This window comes from Aedes aegypti, chromosome 1 (genome assembly GCF_002204515.2).
Source record: "Aedes aegypti strain LVP_AGWG chromosome 1, AaegL5.0 Primary Assembly, whole genome shotgun sequence".
NCBI classification, from domain to species: domain Eukaryota; kingdom Metazoa; phylum Arthropoda; class Insecta; order Diptera; family Culicidae; genus Aedes; species Aedes aegypti.
This window is the reverse complement of record NC_035107.1, coordinates 72,071,503-72,094,886: the sequence shown is the minus strand read 5'-3', so window position 1 is coordinate 72,094,886 and position 23,384 is coordinate 72,071,503. Positions and strand designations below refer to the sequence as shown.

Here is a 23,384-nt window from a genome sequence, read left to right as displayed (position 1 = left end):
TGATCGATTTTGGAAAAACCTAGAATTGAGCATTATAAACAACTGCATTATCACTTTTATGATAACTTTTTCTGTAGTGTATGATGGCAATTGGAATATTGAATAAAAAATATCCATAAAAAGACAAAATTATTTCCCGAATAATTTCTTGTAAAATGCATTTTGACTCTCACGAAATTGGTACAGTAATGATTGAATAACTAACCTGATCCTGAATAGTTGGTTGCAATCAGAAAAAACGGCTAATGATTTCTTGATAGATTCATTTTTGATTTTTTCATTTGGTTATTTTTTTTTGTTTATGTGTAAAAGATTTCCTATGTTTTATGATTTAAATATTGTATCAGATACAGAATAAACAATTCAGTACACAATAAATTTGATTTGGGAAAAAAGTTGAATAAATTACGAAAGAAATCGTGGGCAAAATAGCCAAAAAACTATATGCTCCCACTATCTCCTATCAATGAGGCTAACGGCAATCGATCATTTAGATCAATATCGTTTACCGAAACTATCGCACATCGTTTGGAAATGTTTGGAATTTGTGATATAAGAAGGTAAATTATTCACAATATGTTGCATAGAGCATACACAATTATCATACATATTCTACAAATTTTACTACAACTTATTTCTGCAAGCTATATTCATGATTTAGAATTTATTTCAATAAAAACACGTTGAAAAAGTGTAAAGCAAAAATTCCTCGTCAAAAATATTTCATTGTACATTTGGCCCCATAATCCCCTAAATTTCCATCTTTTTATAACGTTCTCTGTGAAACATTGTTTAATGGACTAGAAATGATGAATTTCATGGGAAATAATCTCCACAATAAAATAGTTTTACTCAAAACAACATGAAAATCTAAAATTTTCAAGGAATCGGGGCAAAACGGGCACCATAGCTTATCCCAGAGTGGCCCCACATTCATGAAACCATCACTAATCGATTCCTGAGAAAATTTCCTTTCGAATGAGCTATAAAACTTATTTTTTATCTTTCTATTGTGAAATTTATCAATTTTTTCCACCTTTGGGGTCGGAATTCCCCAATGTGCGATGTTACGGTCTATACTAAAACTGAATGATATTCATACAAAAAGCGTTACAAGAGGGTGGGTGGGGGTCAAAAATGGTCAATTTCAGCGTTATGAAATCAATGAATGAGCCCTACTGATTTAGAAAATTCATGTACCCAACATAGGCTACTTGATGAAATTCACGATTTTAAACTACTGCAGTGAGAGAGCCACGTGATTTTCGCGAGATTCAAGCCTACTACTACTACTCATTCTCGATATTGAAGGGGTCATCGAGTTAGGGAGGTATCGAGTTACAGAACACAAAAGCAGTGCAACTGCGTTCCAAGGGACCATGGAGTTAGCCAAGAAAACCAACTTTTACTATGGTTCTCTGACTCTATATCGAGATACGGAATATCGAGTAAGGGAGAGTTAACTGTACAAACAGACGTAACACTTATAACAAATAACGATGCTTTTGTCACAAGGATATGTACGCCCAATGCTAAAATCGATGTGTTTGCCCGATGGACCAACAGATGGCGGTAGTGTATAAATGTCATACGCGAACAAAACGATACGAGCGCTGTGGGTGGTGGATTGACCACCTACCATTTATTTGAATCGGCCGTTAAAAGGTGATGATAGCGTGACGTCTGTTTGTCTGTGGCAATAGTGCCCCCAAAATTTGGAGTTTGTTTACAGGGGTTTTATCATGCACTGTTAACCAACCCCCCTCCCCCCTTAATCTAATCAGAGTTGTAGCAGCATACGATATGCAGGCTCTCATAATGTGCTGCAAATTATGATTGTTACAGAGAGCGATAAGTAAGAGATTATCTCAATTTGTTCAGGAGAATAACTTTTGAAAATGGCCTATAAGTTTTTGCATGTATTTTATTTGAATAATTATAGCTCCGAAACTGTTGATTAATATGAACAACTTTTGGTCGATTTTCAAAGTTTTGTTTTTTTTTTTTCAAAATACGTTCAGATGATACAATAAGAATCTTGAAATCATTCTAAACCATAATGATCACTTCTCTATAGAAGTAGCCATTTTCTAATTATTTCAAGTTCAATGCAAAAAATATTCATTAAATAATAAAATAGTCAATTTTCATTAGGTGTTCGCGATTCTAGATCATTACATTGATCTATGAAACTATACAAAAAATCGAAATTATTTTATTGTATGGTTAGGGAGCATTCAAAAATTACGTTCATCATTCTGGGGAGGAGGAATCTACGAAAATGTGACAATGCTTGCATTAGGTACTGTAAAAAGCGCAACAGGCGATTGAGGGGATGGAGTGTAGAAATCCCGTTGAACGTTAATAACTGTGGAAGTGCTTTTCAAGAAAACTAAGCTGTGAAGCAGGCTCTGTCCCAGTGGGGATGTAATGGCAAGAAAACGAAAAAAAGTGTAGAAATCCCAAAAAAAATGATGGACGTCATTTTTTAATCTTCCCTTACTATGATGGTCACCTCAAACAATTTTTCAAAGCCTATTCCATATCTCGATGGCGTCGACAATTCCCCTAAATATCGACTTATTGAGGGTTGAATGTTTGATGAAAATAACGTTTGATAACTGCTGCGCATAGTGAGGAACATAGTTGAAAAATGATTCTTTACTATTAGAAGAATAAGATTGTGTAAGGTACCGCGGGGCAAGCGGGACATAAAAAAACGATAGTTCAAACATATTGTTTTATATAATTTAAAAATGTCAATATTTTGCAAATTCAATAACTCGGTCACATTTTGGCAACATATTTGCTGGTGCGTGCATGAATTTGGTCGAATAATTTCGAAATTGTGAAAAGCTCAAAAGAGAGATGGACAGTGAGCCGTTAGACGCAGTTACCTCGCTAAACGGGGCAAGTGGGACACATCCAGTTTCATGCGTCAAACCACATCAGTAAGTCAACCATTGCAATAATAGAATTGATAAATCATGGATTTTCAATTTTCAGTACACATTTGATGTACAGAAGGGATCAACCATAAAATACGTAACGCTTTAGGAAGAAAACGTAAATGTAAGGTTATGTCACATCGCATTTAATTTTAACTGAAAACTCCTCACTGAAAGCGTAAAGAGGTATGAAACATGTTCAAAATATATCATTTATAAGTTATCAACCGAAATGCAGCAAGTAAACTTTCAATAATTGACGATTTTTTTAATATTTTTTTATTATTTGTTATTACTGTTATGCATGGCGGAAACCACTTAATGGCATGGATCTGTTTTCCGCAACTACTGAATTTGGTAGAAATATCAAATAAAGTTCAATAAAAATAGTATAGTAATCATTCTCAAGATGTATTTTAAATTTTAAATATCTCTGCCTTCTTTCAATTTTAAATTGAAATAAAATTAGAAAAAAATATTTAGACAAATTAGTAATTTCTTCCCTGTTCAACAATTACGTAATCAAAGATTTTTTCTTTGATAAAAATCATTCCTTTGAATGTTTTAGAGCTACTCTTTGGAAAATATTTGAAACGTGTAGGAAAAGTTTGGATTCTGATGCTTGTTTCGATAAGTCCCAGTTACCCCGGGTATAATGATATTTTGGGGTAAGTTAGACTATAGAAATTTTCAAATGAAATGAAAGCAAATTACCTGTTTATCGTTAGCAGCTTGTAACAATACCATTGAATCAATTGTCACCCAACACGCAGCAACAAAGACATTGTCACCTTCCATTCTTGTTGCTACAATTTTATTCCGCAACATGGGTTTATCATTACTTGCACAGAATATGACAAAGATCGATAACCACGTGCGCAGCGATTTGCTAAGCATCGCATTGCAATTTTCGAGAACTTTCTCCGTGTTGGTAAACATTACCGCATTATTAAACAGAATCCATAAAACAAATTTGGTTTTGTGTTTAAAATAACTGATTAATCGCGAGTTGAAAAGGCTATGACAATGTTGCGCTCTGTAATTGTCATGATAATATTGCTTTTGATTGTGTCCTTATCCGCAACAGTTGCGACAAACGGTTGTGAGCGAGCTTTGTTGTTTGTTTTTCGTCTATTATGATGATAATTTGATTCACTGAACAATACTTAAAATTGTAGCTTACGATGGTAATTCGATTTGTAGCACAATTGGGTCCTAAAATGTTGATTGAAAACTTGTTTTTATTTAATGACACGAAAGAGCATGTTACTTCAACTATTTTAGCTATTTTTCCCGCTCAAATGACGACTATATCATATTTAAACTTTAATTTAAAAATTGGGGCCATAAATGAACCTTGACACTTTTGATCATGTTTGACGTTCGCTCAATCAGCAAAAACACCACAAGGGTTTTTAGTTTTAACACTGGGGATGTTCCTATCTGACATTTCGGAAGGCACACGGAAAGCAAAATTTAAGTTTAAGCCAAGGAGTATGACAAAATCTAAAAAAATGTTTTTTGGACTCAAACAAAAGAAAAACATTAAAAAATTGAGTAAACATGTGTTTTTGGCCTAAGCTTAAGCGTTTGGTACTAAAATTGGTACAGGCCTTTAGGACCCTATTATTTTTTGTGAGCCAATGCAGAACGTGAAACGTGTCACAATTTATCATGCAAGTTGAAAATGGTGCTGAGCTGACAACTGTTACATGGAGCACATGGTATTAAAAATAACAATAATTTTTGTACTAAATACTTTCCTTATCATTGTATCTTCAACTTTCTAGAGGAATACCCCCTTGAAAAACTTTTCCTAAACGAGCTATGACGGAATGTCCCACTTACCCCGGATTCTCACTTGCCCCGCGGTACCTTAGTTAAAAAAAAAGTTGCACTTTACCCGTTATGAAACTAGTGCCTACGTACTAACAATCTGAAATATATTGACATTTTTGACAATTCCGAGTCAATCCCGGGGAGAGTCATCAAATGGCAAATACTTTCGATCGACTTACTGAAATCTGTGAGATTGTTCTAGAAAATTCGAAAAAATAAATACCAAGTTGTTTTGTTACATTGGCAATTGTAACCGCATAACAGTCACATTGAGATTATATACGAGCCTCATAGTGCAGTAGCAACGAAATTTCTATCAGAATTATTTTCTGACTATTCACCCAATATGCGATATGAATGAGTAGTACAAAATGTCAGCCTCAAATAAGCACTTTTGAATTCTTAGTTTTTTTTTAATATTAGTCTCCTTCCAAACTGCAATGAAATGCAATGCCTACTTTTGTCGAATATTACAAATATGCAGTTATGGGCAGTGTAGCAATATATGAAAAATAAGTTTTTTACCAAATTTTGATGGATTTTGGTGAAAGTGCACAGAATTAGGGGCGGTCACGGTAATTGCACGCCTCGTAGTGGTATTCTAGATCGCTTTAAGTTATTTGAAAAAATTATATTATTTTTTGAAGTGCAGATTTTTTAAATGCACGTTGCATGGTAGCTTGACGATGAACATCTATACAACTTTACACCTCGCAAAGAAACAAGCGATAGTAAAACGTGATTGAGATATGACCTCGGAAAATCCGGAACAACTCCAGAAACTAGACAAAATTCGCTCCTGGATGAATCTAATTTCAGGCATTTTTCGAAAAGTTATTAGCAATTTCCTGATTCATTTTGCCTATCCCTTGTATGCTGCGTCTGATAAAAAGATTACTTGTTATCAAAAGTTCTATAGAAGATCTGAACACAGAGTGATGTAGATTCTATCATCATATTCGTTATGAATGATTATGATTTTATGGTTTGGTAGACATTTACCTCACCTCACATAGTCAAGACATGTTAATCATGTGTAAATCTCATCTTCCCTACTTCCAGAACGCCTCAAACGGAACAGCACCCGCAAAGATCCACCTCCAGCGCGGCCACCGCCGGTGTCTAACCAAAAAGAGGACAACACCGTCACACTACGCCACAAACCAACGTGTAAGTAATCAACACCTTCAATTCAAACTTAACTCAAATCAACATAACCCAAACAAACACCAATTTTCTCCATGATCGCATGCTACTCCACGCAGTTTCCGCACCGACGATTCCCAACACCGCCGTGCAGCCCCAGGCGTATCAGCAGCAGCAGCAGTCCCACCACCATCACCGTTCGGCGGCCAAAAACAAGGGTAAGCCCCGCCTACGCAAGGAGGACATTGGCATGCCGTCGAACTTCAAGCACGTAACGCACGTCGGCTGGAGTCCGACCAGTGGTTTCGATCTTAGCGGCGAGGAGGAAACACTGAAACCGTTCCTCGAGAAGGCGGGCGTGCGGGACCAGCATGTGAGTATAGCATCCATATAGTTTTTAGTTACATCGAAGCGATCCTCCACCAACGCACAGTGGGAGATTTCGTTGTTTTAGCGCGTAAGTGTTATGGTGTCTGCTGCTAGAATGCTTTTCGTCAAACGCTAGTTACAATGCTAAAATTGTCAATGGTACTCACGTCGACCTTGCGAATGTACGGGATTGTATTAGGGTGCAGAGCTACTTGGGCACTTCCATGATTCACTTTGGTATGGGGGGTTTTTCTCGTCCGAATCGTCTGAAACTTTGCAATAAGAAACACTTCAATGTAACGCATATTGTGGCTAAATATGAGCTCAGTAGCTTTCAAAAAACCCCACTGCCGAAATGAATCAAAAGTGCCAAGAATAGGATCCGGCTCCCTATATGGTTAGCCTTTTTTTTCTCACGACTGTGATCGACTTTACAAAAAAACTTTTATTAAATAAAAACATTGTACGTACATGATCTAAATTTTTCAAAATCAATTTAAAAATTTTTGGTTGTGTTTGTTTATAGTAATTTGATTGTTTATCAATAGTTTTACTATTGAAACTGTTAGTAGATTCTCGGAATAATCTTATGAGTATGGGATCGCAACTGCTTCGTAGTATTCATCTGATTCGGTTTATCTCAAGTTCGTCAAAAATCAATGGAGCTCTGGAGCTATCACGGGAAAAGAGGGGTCAACCCTTTCTTCGACAATTTAACTGCCAAAATGGCGTTACTAAAAAATCTTGAACAAAAGTTGTTGTAAATAAGTTTAGTTATTCAAAATCACTTTGACTTTTTTTTCGTGATAAATCAATAGTTAGTTGATCGTTTATCATTGGTTTGACCATTAGGTCACTTATTTTGATGTTTAATCATACATTATTATTGAGTTAATCGTACTAATTCCATTTAGTTATCGTTCATCGAAAATCGGTGGTTTACCTGTGTTACCATTGGAAAGAGAGGGCTAAACATATCTTTCAATCACTTACAGATTATTCATTTTATAGTTAAGAACTTTTAGTTACATATGCGTATAATATAATTTTCATCTTTCGGTTTCTTCTTTAGTTACAACTTACAAGTATGCGAAATATGCCCACAAATATTACGTAAACTGCTATAGCATGTTTTTTCCTAATTCAACGACATGCCATATTCTGCAAAGTTGTGTATTTTGACGATATCCAAAAGTTCATAGAACATTCTAAACTTCTAAACTTAGGGCTGTGCATCTGCACTTCTATTACGCTCTTGACGTTTTTTCGTGCTCTTGCACTCTGCGCAGTCTGCCAGTGGTTTGCTCTTGCATGTTGAGTAAACTGCCTTCTAATCTTCCTCCGCTTCTCTGTCTTCTTCTGTCATCCTTTTCTTTCCTTCTCGCTTCCTTCTCCTCTTGACTTCCCCCGGCGACGGTTGCATACACCAACACCCGATTCTCGTAGTAGCTCTGCAGAATCCGGCACAGATAGTCAGGAATCCGCATTCCATGCAGCGCTGGGGCGTTGGCCTCCCAACTGGCGTTATTGAACGCGTTCCTCACGTCACTTGTAACTACAGCGCATTAACAATTTCCTCATCGTGTATGCTTCGATGCCTTCTCGGCTCTCTCCAGAACCTTCCGAATTGCGTCTACCGTCGACCGTCGGAATTCGAACTTTCTGGTAGTCACCCTGTTTAGAATAACCCGTTCCAAGAGTTTACCCAGTGTACCCAGCAAGCATATAGGCCTGTATGACGATGGATCACCGGGTGATTTTCCTGGCTTCGGTAGCAGCACCAGCTTCTGGATCTTCCATATATCTGGGAAGTGACCTTCGTCCAGGCATTTCTGCATCACCTTGCGGAACATGTCCGGGTACGCTAGGACCGCCGCTTTGCGGTATTACTTCCGGTCCGGGGGCCTTTCTCACCATCAATGCTTTTGCAGCTGCCACAAGCTCGTCATTGGAGAGCTGACGATCTTCGACGTTTGATCCTTCCTCGTCGACGTATCGTCGAGCGTATAGTCTGGTGATCGATATGAGTGCACTCTTCGCTTACCGTCCATTTCATGTTACCCGCCAGCGATGGACTACAGAAAGTTAGGTCGATGATCGACACCCATCCGTCTTTCCCAAATGTGCTAACAGTGCCATCGTTGCACAATCGTACGTCTAGATTTGCTAGAGCCTCCAGTATGTTGGAACGTCTGGCATTGGTTACCCTGCTAACCCACTACACGGCCCATGCATTGAAGTCACCTCCAATCAGCATCAGTTTTCGAAGTAGAAGCATTAGCCGTAGAAGGCCAATGTCGCGACTGTTCGTGTGACCAACATCTAGTTTGCCACGCTCTGACAGTCTGAGTACCGGGTCTATAAGTGTCAAATCATTTTTTTTAACCACAATAAAACATTCTCTACAACATGGCACTAAACAAACAATCAAAAACTTCAATAGTAAGTATTAATAAATTAATTAAATTAACGCCACTGGCGTTCTACTACTTATATTTCTATTGTTTTCGACCAAGTAGTTAGTCGGTAAACTCCTCCAACATCTGATTAAATTCTTCAAGCTACAAAAGTAGATTCCGTTGATTTTGGCGATCACGAATCTCGCATTTGAGCTGCCAATCACTTCCTGGATAGGAAACCTACCAGTCACTTGTATCGCTGCTGTGCCTGTGCTATTCGCCACCCATTTGACGTTATTGAGTGGTACTCGATACGGTTCAGCCTGGGAGGGAGAAACCAATGCAAAATTTCTGTACGTCATAGTGATCCGAGATTCCGCTGTCACGAACTGTCACTGTGAGCTCAGATCTCAAACATTGGACTAACATGAAAAAAGCGCGTAACTGATTAAAACACATTTTCGTATTTCTTCAAAAGTGATAAAAATCGAATAAAAATCAATTCATGCACATAATGCAAGTAATGTCACGTGAGCACCATTTAATCTGATTGAACATAAAGCATTGAAAAACGCATCGTTCTACTTTTTCAATGAAAATGAATATTTAATGCATAGAAAACTGTGGCCCTTTTTTCATGTTTGTCAGGAAAGATCGAAGGTGCACAACAAAAGGAAACTACCGATTTTCTCGAAGCCTGCCTTGATTGTTGTTGGCATACTGGAGTTATCTTGCATTTCAAAATAATGTTGTCTTATATTTCGTGTGTAGTATCGGTGCCTCCCTCCCAGGGTTCAGCTATTATCGCAATGTCACACTTAGTTTCTTATGTCGATTGCCACAACAGTTATTATGCGATTTCGCAGTGATTCAGATTGAGCTGCGTTACCTCCGTTACTGTTGTGCTTCGATCACCTTTTTGTAAGCACGGCATTTGAAGCTGCCCGTCGAATGGGTGTTTCCTTCCTCCGGTGAGCAGAGAAAACACCTTGGTCGATTCTTGCAGTCTTTCTAAAAGTGACCTCTTTCTCCACATTTCCTGTACAGTTCGGTTCTGTGAAGCATAGCATCGGTGGCCTATCTGCTCGTGTGACGAGTCTCAGTGGGCATATCGACCAGCCAATTCTCCAGCAGTTTGTTCGCCGTGTCAACTGGTAGTCGAATCGTCGCTGACAGTGTGCTGTCGTACGACTTCCTCAGACGGATTGCCATGGTCTCCTCTCCAAGTCTGCATTGCTTACGCAGCTCCTCACTCACCTCGTCCATGTTTGTTATCTCGTCCAGATATCTGCACTCAACAACTGCTTCCTGAGTAAGTGCCCTTACTTCCGCCACGATCGCCAAAGATTTCACGATTAGCTCCTAATAGGCCGAGCTCTTGATCGCTTGGTCGATCTTCAGCTCAAACAGCATCTCTCCTTTCTGGGAGCGCCGCGTTCTGACCACGTTTTTTCCAAATTCATTCGGGTTAGGATCGTCCTTAACTTTTTGAAGGATATCTGCGTACGTTGTTTGGTCGTTTGCCTTCACAAGTATGGCATCCCCCGGGCGACTCTTCGCTTTCTTCTTCCCGTTCTGTTTCATCTCCACCTTCTCTTTCTGTTTCTTTTTTTATCTTTGACGTTGACGACGGTTTGCCACCCGTCATCGTTCCTGTCCTTTTCCGCCGCACCTTTTCCTCGTTGGGCTGCTTTTTTGGGACATCCTCTTCTCCTGGTGACTCTCTGTTTCGCTTCTTCGTAGGTTTGTCACCTCGCAACTTCGGGGTCTTAAGCTTGTCAGCCGCTGCTTGCTCCGTAACCCTTTTCAGTGCCTTTTCGGTAAGCTCTTCTCTCATCCTCGTTTTCTGCTCGTTCATGGAAGCGTTGACAAACAATTTGATGCGATCGTTAGCTTGCTCTTGATCGCGGTATGCACAGTGTGCCGGTCCTTTACGAACTAGATGAGTGCGAGCTACTGCTACACGTCGGTAGATATTCCGTGCTATGCACCGGCGATCGTGGCACCTTATCGCTTTTCTGGAACACGCTCGCGTCCTCGACTCCTGCTGTGTTGAATTCCATTGTACCGGCATCGTTTTGGAAATTCTCCATTTTAGTGCCCCCCCCCCCCTTAAGCCGCTATCCTATGGGCTAAAGTACTTTGAAAGCTGTACGGGTCGCTTGTACGAAGATGTGCTTGCGAACCTGTGCGTTTCTGTAGAAGTTTAAGGTGATTATAGAACGAAGCCACACCTCAAATTTTCAAGAGCACAAGTCTTGAGAACCAAACAGCGTTCCGCGTTGAAAATTTATCACATTGGTCACCACCAACAAGCAATCAATTTTATTGATTTTCAACGCGAACTGTTGTCAGATTCACCAGTCTTGTGCACTTGAAAATTCATAGTTTGGTTCCCTTTTATAATCACCTTAACAGAGCCCTGCATTGAAACCCCGCCACGTGTTCTTAGCAACCTCCCCTTGGGCTGACTGGAAACCGGTAAACCGGATCCAGGGCCCGGTCATGTCAATAGTGTATATATCAACGGTGCTCAACTGCTGACTGTTGAAGCTGGAATCTGGGTATTCATTACGGACATTAGAGGTTTCTTGTAGGATCCTGAGAATGTTTAATTAGTTTTTTTTTGGGATGCTGCACGCAATCTGGAATTTGATAGTAGACCCGTAAGATTTCTAGGTGGACGCCTAAATTTTTAGTGGTATTTTGAGTATTACTGGCAGAAATATTGAGGATACTGAATAGGTTTCTATCGGATTTGGAAAATTGCTTGCAAGTCCTAATACACCATTGAGACTTTCCAACGGCGACTTGAAAGTTTTCAGCAATATCGTAGCGGAATCGTTAAATTCTAAGCTAGAGTAGATGTCAGTTCCTATTTGAATCAAGTAAGCAAGATCCGGGAAAATCTAGGCCATTTTTGGCCAATTTTGGTACCCCAAGACAATCCGAAATAACTCCGGAAGGGTTGCTGAATTCATTGTCGTTTTCAAAAATATCATAGCTCGTCTAATTTTTGAGATATTGGCTGTTGAAAATGCAACATTTGACAATTTCAGTCAACTTGCGTGCAAGTTTGCCAGCTTGTATGGCAATTAATTTGCTAAATTTGCCACAGAATTCTTCATGTATATAACAGTACTTATCATCAAAGTTAAAGTTCAAATCTCTCAAGTTTAAATTCAAATCTAAATGTAATCGTGTATTTCAACCAAATTATATCTAAAATAAAAGGTCAAGTCCTATTTTACATTCTTAGTGGATTAGATCACAAAAAAAGTTTGATAAATCATACTTCAATTGTATGTAAACTTCGTTAAAACCAGTGTTTTACACTTCTTTGGCGACCTGTAGCTAAACATTGTGACGTGCTGGAACATATCTGAGAACGGCATCAGATTCAGCAACACCAAATCTACCATAGACACATAATCTTTTTCCAATATCTACAATACAATATTGAACTGAAATGTTTTATGTTAAGTTTGTTAAAAAAATGATGGTAAAAGTATTGATGTTTTGAACTTTGTATCTTCGACAAAGTTGTTTAAAACCGGATTTTCTACTAATAAACGCTATTTATTAGAAGCGCCAAAACCGACGAAATCTCCCACTGTGCAACGCAATGCGTTCGCGCTCACTATCTATATCTCATCATAATTGGTTGGAAAGTCGTTACCGATGTCGATCGACCTAGGTGTGTGTTGTTGGAGATTGATATGCATTTCTCGTTTCTCTCGTCGGTTGTTTTTCAGTTGAAGGATCGCGAAACGCGCGAATTCATCTACGACTTCATTCAGAACTATAAGGTGGTGGATGCGATGAAGTCGGAGCAGAGCGGCACTCGGAAGCAGAAGCACCCTGCGCCGCCCCCGGTCCCCGTTCGGAGTCAACAGGAGTCACAGGTCAGTCTAATCGGTGGTTATGAGCGATACACGTGTTTCACTCGATCTAATATAATTCACCTTGCAGCCCCTAGTAAATGGCAATACGCAGCAACGGAACCCGCCGCCTCCGCCACCCAACAGGACATTGCCACCGCTGCCGGCCACAACCCCACCAAAGGTGAACCAAGCGCCCTCACGACCACCTCCCATGCTGCCTGTTGCTCCGGCAGCACCCACTCCGGGACCAGTAAGTTGCCCCCTAAAACTTCTTCCAATTTTCTCGAATAATTGCTTTGTGAATTCAATTCTGTTTCAGCCCCCACCGCCGCCGCCTCCACCTGCCTCTTCTTCCGGTGCCGTTCCGCCGCCGCCCCCTCCGATGATGATGACGCCGGGATCGGTGAAAGCACAAGCCCCTGCCGCGCCCTTACCAGTCGTTGACGATGGCCGGTCGGCACTGCTGGACAGCATTCGCAAGGGAACAACCCTTAAGGTAAGTGAAGACCCTTTGCTACACATGGGTTCGAATCGAGCTGGAGAAAACTCTGGTCTCTTGATTTTTAACCTACATATATAATTTGTCTCTGTTCAAATTATTTTTTTAACCTGTCTTAAATCAAAGAGAACTGAAGAGAAAAATTGTTTCCTGTTTTAATTACTTTTGCATCGTTACTCAATTTTCCCCTCCCCCAAATGCAGAAAGTGGACCAAGGTGCGCTGAGTACCGGCAGCGGAGGCGATCCGCGATCGGACCTCATGTCCCAGATCCGGGACGGGACGGTGCTGCGGCCGGTCGGCGATCGTGAACCCAATGCGGACCGCAGCAGCGGAAGCGCAGGAAGCGGCGAGGTAGGAACCGACGCCCTGGCGGATGCCCTCCGAAGGGCACTGGCCGAGCGGGGTCGCGTCATCCGGTCCAGCGATGAGGACGATAGCGATTCCAATTCGGCCAATGACGATTGGGACGACTAATAAGCGTGATGACCACGATGATGAGGGGTAAGTTTTTAGGAAGCGATACGAGTCAACTACGCTAACGCGGTGCCAAATGAAGCAAACGGGGAGGAGGTAGAAACAGGTTACCGAGAGAGAGAGACAGAGGAAAGAAGATTTAGTGATATCCCGAGAACAGGAGATCGGTAATTGCACAGTTTATAGGAATTAGTGTAGTCATACGAGAGCACATGCCTTCTTTTTTTTTTAATTTGTAATTATTGTTTTCTTTCCCCTACAGTATGTAACAAACTGCCTTTTTGAATGTGTATTTATAGGTAAAAAGTAGATAATTATGTTGTAGCTTTATTCAAACTTTCTAACTGAGTGAGACTACAGTGAAGGGAATACAATGTTACACTTTTAAATTTTGCTATTTTGTTAGAACTGTTTCACGGAAATCGAGGAGAGTCCTACTAGTCGCAAAAGGAATCGGAGCAAAACAGACAATCGTTGATCTATCGTGCTTTTGGGTTCAACATGATTCAAAACAGATGAATCACTATTTTATGTTTCACTTGGGGTTTATAGATTTACACTTTGGTCAAACTTTCGGGATATAAATGGGAAAACGAAACTACGTGTGGTTTCTACCAGATCACAGAATCTTCTGCTGCTGGATATATTTTCGATTCGTTTCTTATTGTGCATTTAGACAAAAATTGTCGGGAGGGCGCTGGCAAACTGGCAACTTTGCTTACTTCCGATACTTTTTTTTGTTCAAATCATATGATTTCGAAACACTGCACCTAATAAATCAAAACAAAAACACCGTGAAGGATGACACACTAATGGTTGTGAAAAATCTTCCGTGGAACTTTTGCCTTGGCTCTTCCAGGAACAGGACAGGTTCACGGCGGTAAACGTCCACCAGCCATTCCCTCCTTCCACCACTTAGTTTCTCAAACACCTGCTTTCACTGTTTATCTTATAGATTCCGTTTTATCCGTAGGCCTGTTGGCGGCGCACTGTTATCGTACTTTACTTCCCTTTTCAGCTAGCCAAAACAAGTTCATTCTCATTATAACGTAGCTGCCAAATCCAAATGTCAAAAAACTTCGGAAGTAAGTTCGGAAGTCGGAAGTCTGGACTTCCGAACTTCAATTTAGTGCTGGCGACACAATAGCCTACTCAATAATCGATCGGCTTTTTGGCCGTATAACGACAGGGGTTGGATTATTTTACCGAACGCGCTAATTAGATTCGTACGCGGTGCGCTACAGTCCTTCCTTCTCAAGAACCTTGCTATATCTCAGTCTTCTTAAAATACAATTTCAACTTATGTTTAAAAAATACAGTTCAGAACGTATTTGAATAAAATTCATTAATTTAACTCGAATGCATTAGGCACAAAATTTTCCTCAAAACCAGACCGGTCAAACTTTATCTTCCATTTCGTCTGTTTCTTCGTCTGAATTATCATGTCCACCTGACCGCTTGAAAAACCCTTCTCAACATGATGCACTGAGTTTCGATTTTTCAAACTATGGACCTAGGACAGGACGTGACAGCTCAACTAAGACTGCCCGGTTGTTTTTCAGTCGATATCCTTGACGATACAAAAGCCAGTGTTACCAGTATCCTTTTAAAGCAAATCTTGTTAACAAATTCAAAAATCAAGGTTCACAATTTGATTGTTACGTGCACGCTTCATTCATTTAGTGCAATAAAGGATGTTATATTTTTTAAAACTCAGGTTTAAATTCAGAACTGACTATATTTTTAGAGAAAAATGACACAAATTCCATCAAATTGGTCTCAATAGGGTCCTAAAGCCCTGTCCCAATTTTTATGCCAAACGCTTAAGTTTAGGCCAAAAACACATGTTTACTCAATTTTCTAATGTTTTCCGTTGGTTTAAGCCCAAAAAAACATTTTTTAGATTTTGTCACATCCGTTGGCTTAAACTCAAATTTTGGGTGTATTTTGTTTTCCGTGTCCCTTACGAAATGTCAGATAGGAACAACCCCAGTGGTCGAACTAAAACCCCTGTGGTGTTTTTGTCGACTAAGCGAACGTCAAACATGATCAAAAGTGTCAAGGTTCATTTATGGACCAAATTTTTAAATTAAAGTTTAAACATGATATAGCCGTTATTTGAGCGGGAAAAATTGCTAAAGTAGTTACAGTAACATGCTCTTTCGTGTTATTAAATAAAAACAAGATTTCATTAAAAATTTTAGGACCCAATTAGGTATTTTTTATTTATTTTAGCATTGTAGGAGCACATGCTTTGAACTTAACATCGAATATAGATTGATTTGAAACAAAAAGATTTAATGGAAAATTTCCAAACTTTTTATAAAAACTCTAATCTATGAACTAGCAACACGGCCGGACTAGCAACAAAGTGCCCTGTTGCAATTAAACTCAACGATGTGAAAGTAGGCCTTTGCCAAAACGACCAATGAGAAATGGTCTTTTTTGACAGGCAATTGGTTTCATTTTTGTACTTTGACCTGTCTCGTCTTGTGTTAGCTCTTTCTTATTGACGCCTCTGGTTCAGAAACATGCAGCATCTAGAAGCTTCATTTAACTTATTTAACCAGAACAAAGAAAAACAGACACAATTTTTCTAGTTGAGACTTTTATAAACATTCCTGAAGCCACAAAATAGCAGTTTGATCCATTGCCAATCATTTTTGAGTTTATTAACAGGTACAATTTACTCCTTATCCAATGATGTCCGGCTTTTGAAGCAGCTGAGAATCTTGATTCGTATTCCGGACGCAGACATTTAACCGTTTTAAACAATATTTCAAAACATAATCCAGTGAATTTCACTAACTGCCAACGCGAATACACTTTTATTATGCTGTTTAACGCGTTGAATGGAAGAGAAACACATTTTGGATATTTAATCTAATGGTGTATTGACCAGTCATCAATCTTAATAATTTGTTTAGTAGAGATTAAAATCAACGGACGATTTGACACGCACTACATATTTATTTTTGTTTTGATTATTTAATAGCCTACTATGATACATTAACATTAACAATAAACTTGTTAGTGCAAAAAATCGATCTGTTTATTAGTATAACATTAATGATTACTTAAACATTACATAAACCATGAAAACATTTAAGGTGTCCGGCTTTCGAAGCGTCCGGTAATTCGATGCAAACGGTATTAATCAATTAAGTTCTCTGTACGTTCGTTTTGTGTGATTTTATATTTTGTCCGTCTGTCACAGTTTGGTTAACAATTTCTACTTGACGGTATCTATGACCATAAGGGCTCGGTTTTGCTTTTCTTTTCACTAGAATGGGATTTGTAAGCGTCTTGTAATCGTCTTTATTTATTACGGGTAATTTGCTGTCTGTATCTTCCTAAGTTTCGAGGCATTGATCTCAGCTCGGTTCAAAGAAGAACAATTGCCGAAAATAATCTCTCGAGGCTTAAGGCTCGTCATGCTATGGGTTGAGGCATTGTAGAGTGAGGTAGTTAATGCTAAACCTTCAGGTAATGTAAGGTTCTCAAATTTTTGTCTGTTCGCCAAATACATCTCAAGTAAAGTATTGTGAAAGCGTTCAACAATACCATTAGCATTGCTATTGCTGGCGAAATGCGATGCGATACCCTGTTGTTCCAGGAATTCTCTGAATCGGGGATTTCTAAATTTCATTTTTGGCAAACCAAAAAATTTGAAATACTCGATTAGAGTACTGATCAGGTCGTCCGTAGTTTCATTTTAAATTTGGAAAATTTGCACAAATTTTGAAAAAGAATCTACTAACGTTAAACATTTATATTGTTTTCTAATATAGACGTCAATAAAAACATTATCAAAAGGACCTTCATAGATTCTTCTAGAAATAGGAATTTTGAAAGGTTTACGTACGTATTTTGCGAATTTGCAATCTCCGCAGTTCTTAATGAATATTTTATTTTTTTCTAACATACCAGGAAAGTAAGCAGATTTTATTGCTTCCTCGTATGCCAGTTTATAGTTTCTGTGATTAAAGTTATGGCATTTTGTTGGTCCGTTCCTAAAATGATATCTGGTAAAAGAATATTAGAATAGTGAAACTTAAGGCGTTTAGAAAAATGCTGCATTTCGTCACATGTTCTGATAATTCCAGCTGGTGCGAAAATTCCGTTGCTTGTTGAAGGGTTTATGTATTTTTTCAGAATGTCAGTAAGATTTTCTTTAGTATAAGGATCTTGATGAAATACGTGGCATACTTGTCCAGGAAATATTTTGCATATGATGTGAGAGCTTTTCGAGGGGTCATTACTCACCCTTATTATAATTTGATTCTGAAATTTGTTGACAATTTCTGGCCCGTATATTTCGTCATTATCAAAACATTCATTTGACAGTTCATGCATATTTAGTTCACCGGGTGGAATTCTTGACAGCCCATCTGCTACCTTGTTTTGCTTGCCCTTTTTATAAATGATTTTGAAATCATATTGTTCAAGATTTAGCTGTGACACGTCAACGGCTAAATCTTGAACAATATGATTACTCGTGGCATCGGTCAACTTCAGTTCTTTCGTAAGTGGTTCATGGTCCGTGTAAATTACAAAAGGTCTTCCATACAAGTATGGCCGAAAACGTTTTGCAAGAAGTTCTTTCGCTGTAGCTGAATACTTTTCCTCAGCTTTAGAAAGTGTACGCGAGAGGTAGGCTATTGGCCTTTCCTTTACGTCTTCTAATTGAGACAGTACTGCCCAATAGCAATGTTTTTTTTTCTTTAATCGTTTATTTGAAAGGCTCATTCGCAATAAAGCATAACGGAGCCGGAATCCTTACAAATCGATTACAAAGTATCAAAGTTTACAACCTTGTGCAATCAATTCATTAATTCTTCTCTCATCCTCTTCTATGTACTGCTTTCTTATGTCGTTTTCGTTTTTAGGAACTGGGTCGGTGATCAACACATAAACAAACAAACGTCAAGAAAATTGTAGTTCGGTCGAACCTGAATCGGGTTGGGGTTGAAACTGTGATTCAGAACGGGTTGCGCCAGTTCCAACCTGGGTTCAAAAACGAATTCGACATTAGTTCTGCATCCTCGATCCAAGAGTACGAAATTCGTCTAACTCGTGGTCGCTCGGGGGAAACATCAGATATGATCGTAACGCTGCTATCGCTTGTGGTGGATGCTGACGATGTGGGTTTTTTGGTTGTTTGGATGTGTTCTGTGTCCGAATCGACTGACCGTTGGCGTTTTGTTTCTCCTTCACTGGGTTTTGTTGCTGTTGCTTTATCAGTGGCGGCCGCTGGCTTCGACAGTGGTGGCCATTGTTCATCAGTGCTTGGTATCTCGTTCTGCTGTTGTTTGGATGCTGGTTGTATCGGCTGATGGTGTTGAAGCGGTGGGCTGGTACGGATCGTTTGGACTGCAGTTTTAGTAATGACTTCTGAGCACCGTACTTTTGGGTGCGATTTACCACCGCAGTTTTTACAGGTGCGAACTTGTTGAAAGTGGGAAATAGAAGTGACTTCTTCTCCTATAGTTACGTATGACGGAATCGGCTTCTTGATTTGCATTCGCACCACACGTACACCGTTGTTGAGGCCTGGAAAATAATGTTTCCAGACCTCATTCCGAATGCTGAACACATTACCATACTGACTCACATGATTAATGATAGCAAGGTTGTCAGTTTCTTCCGGGAGGTCATTCACACGCACATCCACAGCAGTGCTATCGACGTAAATCGGAAGCGGGATTTTTCGTCTTATCCCGTTGCACTCCATGAAATGCTTCAAGTGATGCTTCGATGCAACGTCAGATGCTGCTTCCTCACTATTCATCGTGAGATACACAACGTTTTTCACATTATGCAGTTGCAAACTTTTCACTGTAGACATATCTACTTTGAGTTCCTCATCGAGAAACTTCTTTATGTCCGGAATGCTTGGCCGATTTGGGAGAATAGATGTATCCAGCACGATACATTTTTTTCTCGACACCGGCATGACTGCGAGATGAAAAAAGAAACGGGTGGAGCAAAACAACGCACGTCTGGTCTGAGTAACAGATGGATAGCAACTGCAATAGCAATGTTGGAAGCATCTGTCGTCAATGGTTTTCCGGAATTGGGATAAACTAGTAACAAGTCTGAGGACATGATTTGTTTAAGTTTTGTAAAAGAAGTTTCGAATTCATTTGTTTCGTAATTTATTATTTTGCTCTTTCCTCTCAGCTGGCTATTGAGGGGCTTAGCAATATTAGCAAAACCAGGGATAAATCGCCGATAGTATCCTACGGTTCCCAAGAAAGATTTTAACTCTTTTGGAATTTTAGGTAAAGGCCAGTCTAAAATTGCCTTTATTTTCTGAGGATTTGGCCTTACGCCCTCCGTTGTGACGATGTGTTCAAGGAATTCAACTTCCTTCCGAAGGATTTTCCCTTCTTCCGCTTCTTGCTGCTGTTTGTTTGAGCTGAATTGGATGGCTTTGCAGACTCCATGGAGCAGGTACAATATCCTTCCTTATGCCGGCCCGATTACATTCCTTGCAGAGGTGGGTGCTGTAGCCGCATTCCTTCACGAAGTGCATTTGGCCACATTGCCAACAAGGAGACTTCGGCTTCTTACTTTCATGCTTCACGGAAACTTGCTGATGCGTTGCGCTCTTCCTGTCCCTGACGGCGTGGAGCATTGATTTCGGACTGCCCTGCTGTTCGATTATCGTCTTGTCTTCCTAAAGGTTGACAAAAGGGTTGATAGTCGTCAATTAACGACGACTGGAGCTTCAGGCCTTTCGTTTTCCAAAATTGAAAGTAATCTTGTTCGGACATCGGCGTACTTCGAGGCTTTCAATCCGCTGTCAAACATCAGGCACTTGAAATGTTCGAGAGTGAGGTTCTGGAATTGAAAATCTTCACAGGCTCTGTTCACGTGTCCTCCATAGCTGATTATGTCTTCACAATCACTCTTCAACAACTGGAGACATTGGAATCGCTTCCGCAACATGGATATTTGATTACCAAAGATTTTCTTCAGAATTTTCACGTTATCTTCAAACTTGACCTCTTTTGGCAACTTCGGCAAAACGTAATTGAGATAGCGACTTTGATGCTGCGGAAGTTGCTGCTGCTGGACCGCCATTTGCTGAAGAAGCTGGGCCATTTGAAGGATAACGTCTTGAATTCCAGGTTCTTGATTAGGGTACCGGTACCAATGGTTTTAATGTACCAGTAGATTGGACTATGGAATAAACCGTACATTTTTCGATAAAAATGACATATGCTATTTTTGGTGGATAGATCGTCTCTAGTTTTTTTTTCGATTTGCCAAATTTTAGCTTTTTATTTTATCATATAAATAATTAAGTTCACGCAAAAAATTGCTCCCTTGCACCAGTAGTTGCCGTCGTGTTCCGTTAGTGGATCAACGGATGGAAGCAGTTTTTTAAATGGATTTATAAAAACGAAGAAAAGTCCCAGAGATGATCTTTATGCTTCATTGGAAAGATATTAGTTGCTGTTCCAAGGGAAAAATGTTAAACCTATATAAAAATTTACCATTTTGTTTAAGAGGAAAATAACCATCATCGTTTTAAAAATTTTCAAAACCAGTTTTTTCGCTCAAAGTTGAAGCAATGCTCAAGAAAATCTATCATTGCATTGCACTGGCTATCTGTAATGCGATGATAGATTTTCATAAGGGTTTCTCCAAATTTGAACGAAAAAACTGGTTTTTATTTTTTGATGATTGCTGATGATTGAATGATGGTGTCTTGAGCCTTAAAATTCCTTGTTCATTCTATTACTGGAGCACTAGCGCAACTACTGGAACACGTGTACCAATAGTGGCTCAAGCGATTTTATGTTAAAAAAATAGTGTTATCACTCTTTTTATATTTTTCCCATATAGTAGAGGTTGAAATCTTTCTGCTGACGCCAAAAGATCTATGTTAAGGCTTTTCGTTATTTTATTATGATTTTTTATAGCTTAGGTAGTCCACTAATGGCACCGGCACCCTAGCTGACATGTTCGTGAATTCTTATTTTTCGTCGCCAAATGATACATCCGTAGAATAAAATAAAGGTGGTTTCTAGTTTAACGTCTATTCTAGTTGGTGGTTGGACATATAATGAATTGGAAAATTATTTGTTCTGTCAAGGCCAACAATTCAAGGGTTGCCTTGATGTAACACTGAGATAACCCTTAAATTATTTGACGAAAGAGTTCATATGAAAATGGCTGAGACATAATAGAAAAAAAAAACGATGTAGGAACTCCTTGAGGTTTTTCTGTAGGAGTTTATGAAAACGATTTTTTTTTTTTCAAAATGTCTGGAGTAGACCCTTGGGGATTTTCTTGAAAGAACTCTTGTAAGAATCGAAAAATTTGCTAGAATAACTACTGCAACAATCGGTGGAAAACTAGAATTGGTGGAAAATCTCTGAAGGAAATCCTGAAATAGCATATTTGAGAATTTTAGTGCAATCCCAATGGAAATTTCAGGCTAGGTATTTCGAATCAGGGGTCACTGCAAATGGAAGGAATATATTGATTTTATATACCATTTTGGTTAAAAAAGAGCCTTGAAGACCTTCCATTAAAAGACTTTTTAAAAACTTTCATTAAAATAGAAACCAGCCTTGGTCTAGACCTATATTATAATCAAAAGCAGAATCTGTACTAAACGAACTTCTTTAGAACTATTTATACCTGAGACCACATTTCTTGAATTCAAACGAAAAAAAAACCCTACTCTTATTTAGTCTTTCTCTCTTCGCACCCTGCGAACAGTCAAAAAGAGATACTGCTTGTCTACAAGCCCAATTTTGTGTGCTTTGCTCTTTTCTCGCATTTTAACTTTAACTGTTACAACTGAGATCATACTTATCCAAAAGCCTTATTAACCTGTGCTCAAAATCTTGGGACTGCTGATTTGCTCACGAAACTGTATTTTACTTAGCGACAATTTCGAACGTGATTCAATCAAACAATAAGTAGAAATAACTGGATGTAGAATAAATGCAGTAAATAGATGATTAGTCAATCGGAAGATCAATCTGGAAGTCACACTTCAGATTAGTGGACCGACTCAAAAAGATAGGTGTACTTCATAGCAGGTTCTGTTTCACAGAATACACTTTTAGAATTGTTCAACTACCAATGCGAGAAGATAAAATTTCAATTGGTGTAAATATTCTAAATCAATTTACCTAGTCTAATAAGTTGAACCTTCCTGTAACATTGCATACGTTTATCATTTGTTGAAGTGAATGTACATTTTTTCCTATCCCCATCCTAGACAATTTAGTTTAATATTTCGCTTAGCTAAACCTCTGCTTAAATTCAAACTTTACTACTATCAATTTTTATTCATATGTATTTTACTTCCTCTGTAATATTGTATCAGAAAGGCGCAAATATAATTACTATGTTAACAAAAAGCAGTATGAATGATTTCGAAATAGAATAGAAAGAACATCCTTTTTCATGTTAGTCCATAAGGTTGTTGTAAGGTAAAATGGTGAAGCATCATTAACTGACTTCAACATCTACGGGTTTATTCACAAAACTCATAACGCTAAATATGGCCATTTTCGGCACCCACCCATCCCCTTGTTACAAAATGCGTAAGAATATATTTCAACTTTTTTTTTTTGCTGTAACATCTTAAACGATCAACGCTCCGTCATCGTGATCATCGTCATCATCCAAACTTCAAAAGCAGTTTTTCTTTTCAAAACTAAAAATTATCCGACGAAAATGTGTTCACTGTGTTTCGGTTGAAGAATAGAATACAGTGAACACATTTTCCTGTAAATTTTCTTGATTTTGAACGAAAAAACTGCTATTGAAAGTTCCGAAATCAATGACGGATC

At 38.9% G+C, this 23,384-nt stretch overlaps 1 protein-coding gene across 2 annotated transcripts in view; it reads left to right on the top strand.

Moving 5' to 3' along the window:
* LOC5578888 (neural Wiskott-Aldrich syndrome protein) overlaps positions 1 to 14,317 on the top strand; it is a 94,304-nt gene extending 79,987 nt beyond the window's left edge. Inside the window, exons 5-10 of one of the 2 annotated variants that reach the window (XM_021839641.1) lie at positions 5,850 to 5,957; positions 6,053 to 6,306; positions 12,457 to 12,606; positions 12,674 to 12,835; positions 12,905 to 13,081; positions 13,288 to 14,317. In XM_021839641.1, the coding sequence (XP_021695333.1) occupies positions 5,850 to 5,957; positions 6,053 to 6,306; positions 12,457 to 12,606; positions 12,674 to 12,835; positions 12,905 to 13,081; positions 13,288 to 13,560 (1,124 nt within the window). In that variant the 3' untranslated portion in view covers positions 13,561 to 14,317. The remainder of the gene's footprint in view (positions 1 to 5,849; positions 5,958 to 6,052; positions 6,307 to 12,456; positions 12,607 to 12,673; positions 12,836 to 12,904; positions 13,082 to 13,287) is intronic. The other variant, XM_021839644.1, reaches the window with a different exon arrangement.
* The last annotated feature ends 9,067 nt before the right edge of the window (positions 14,318 to 23,384 follow it).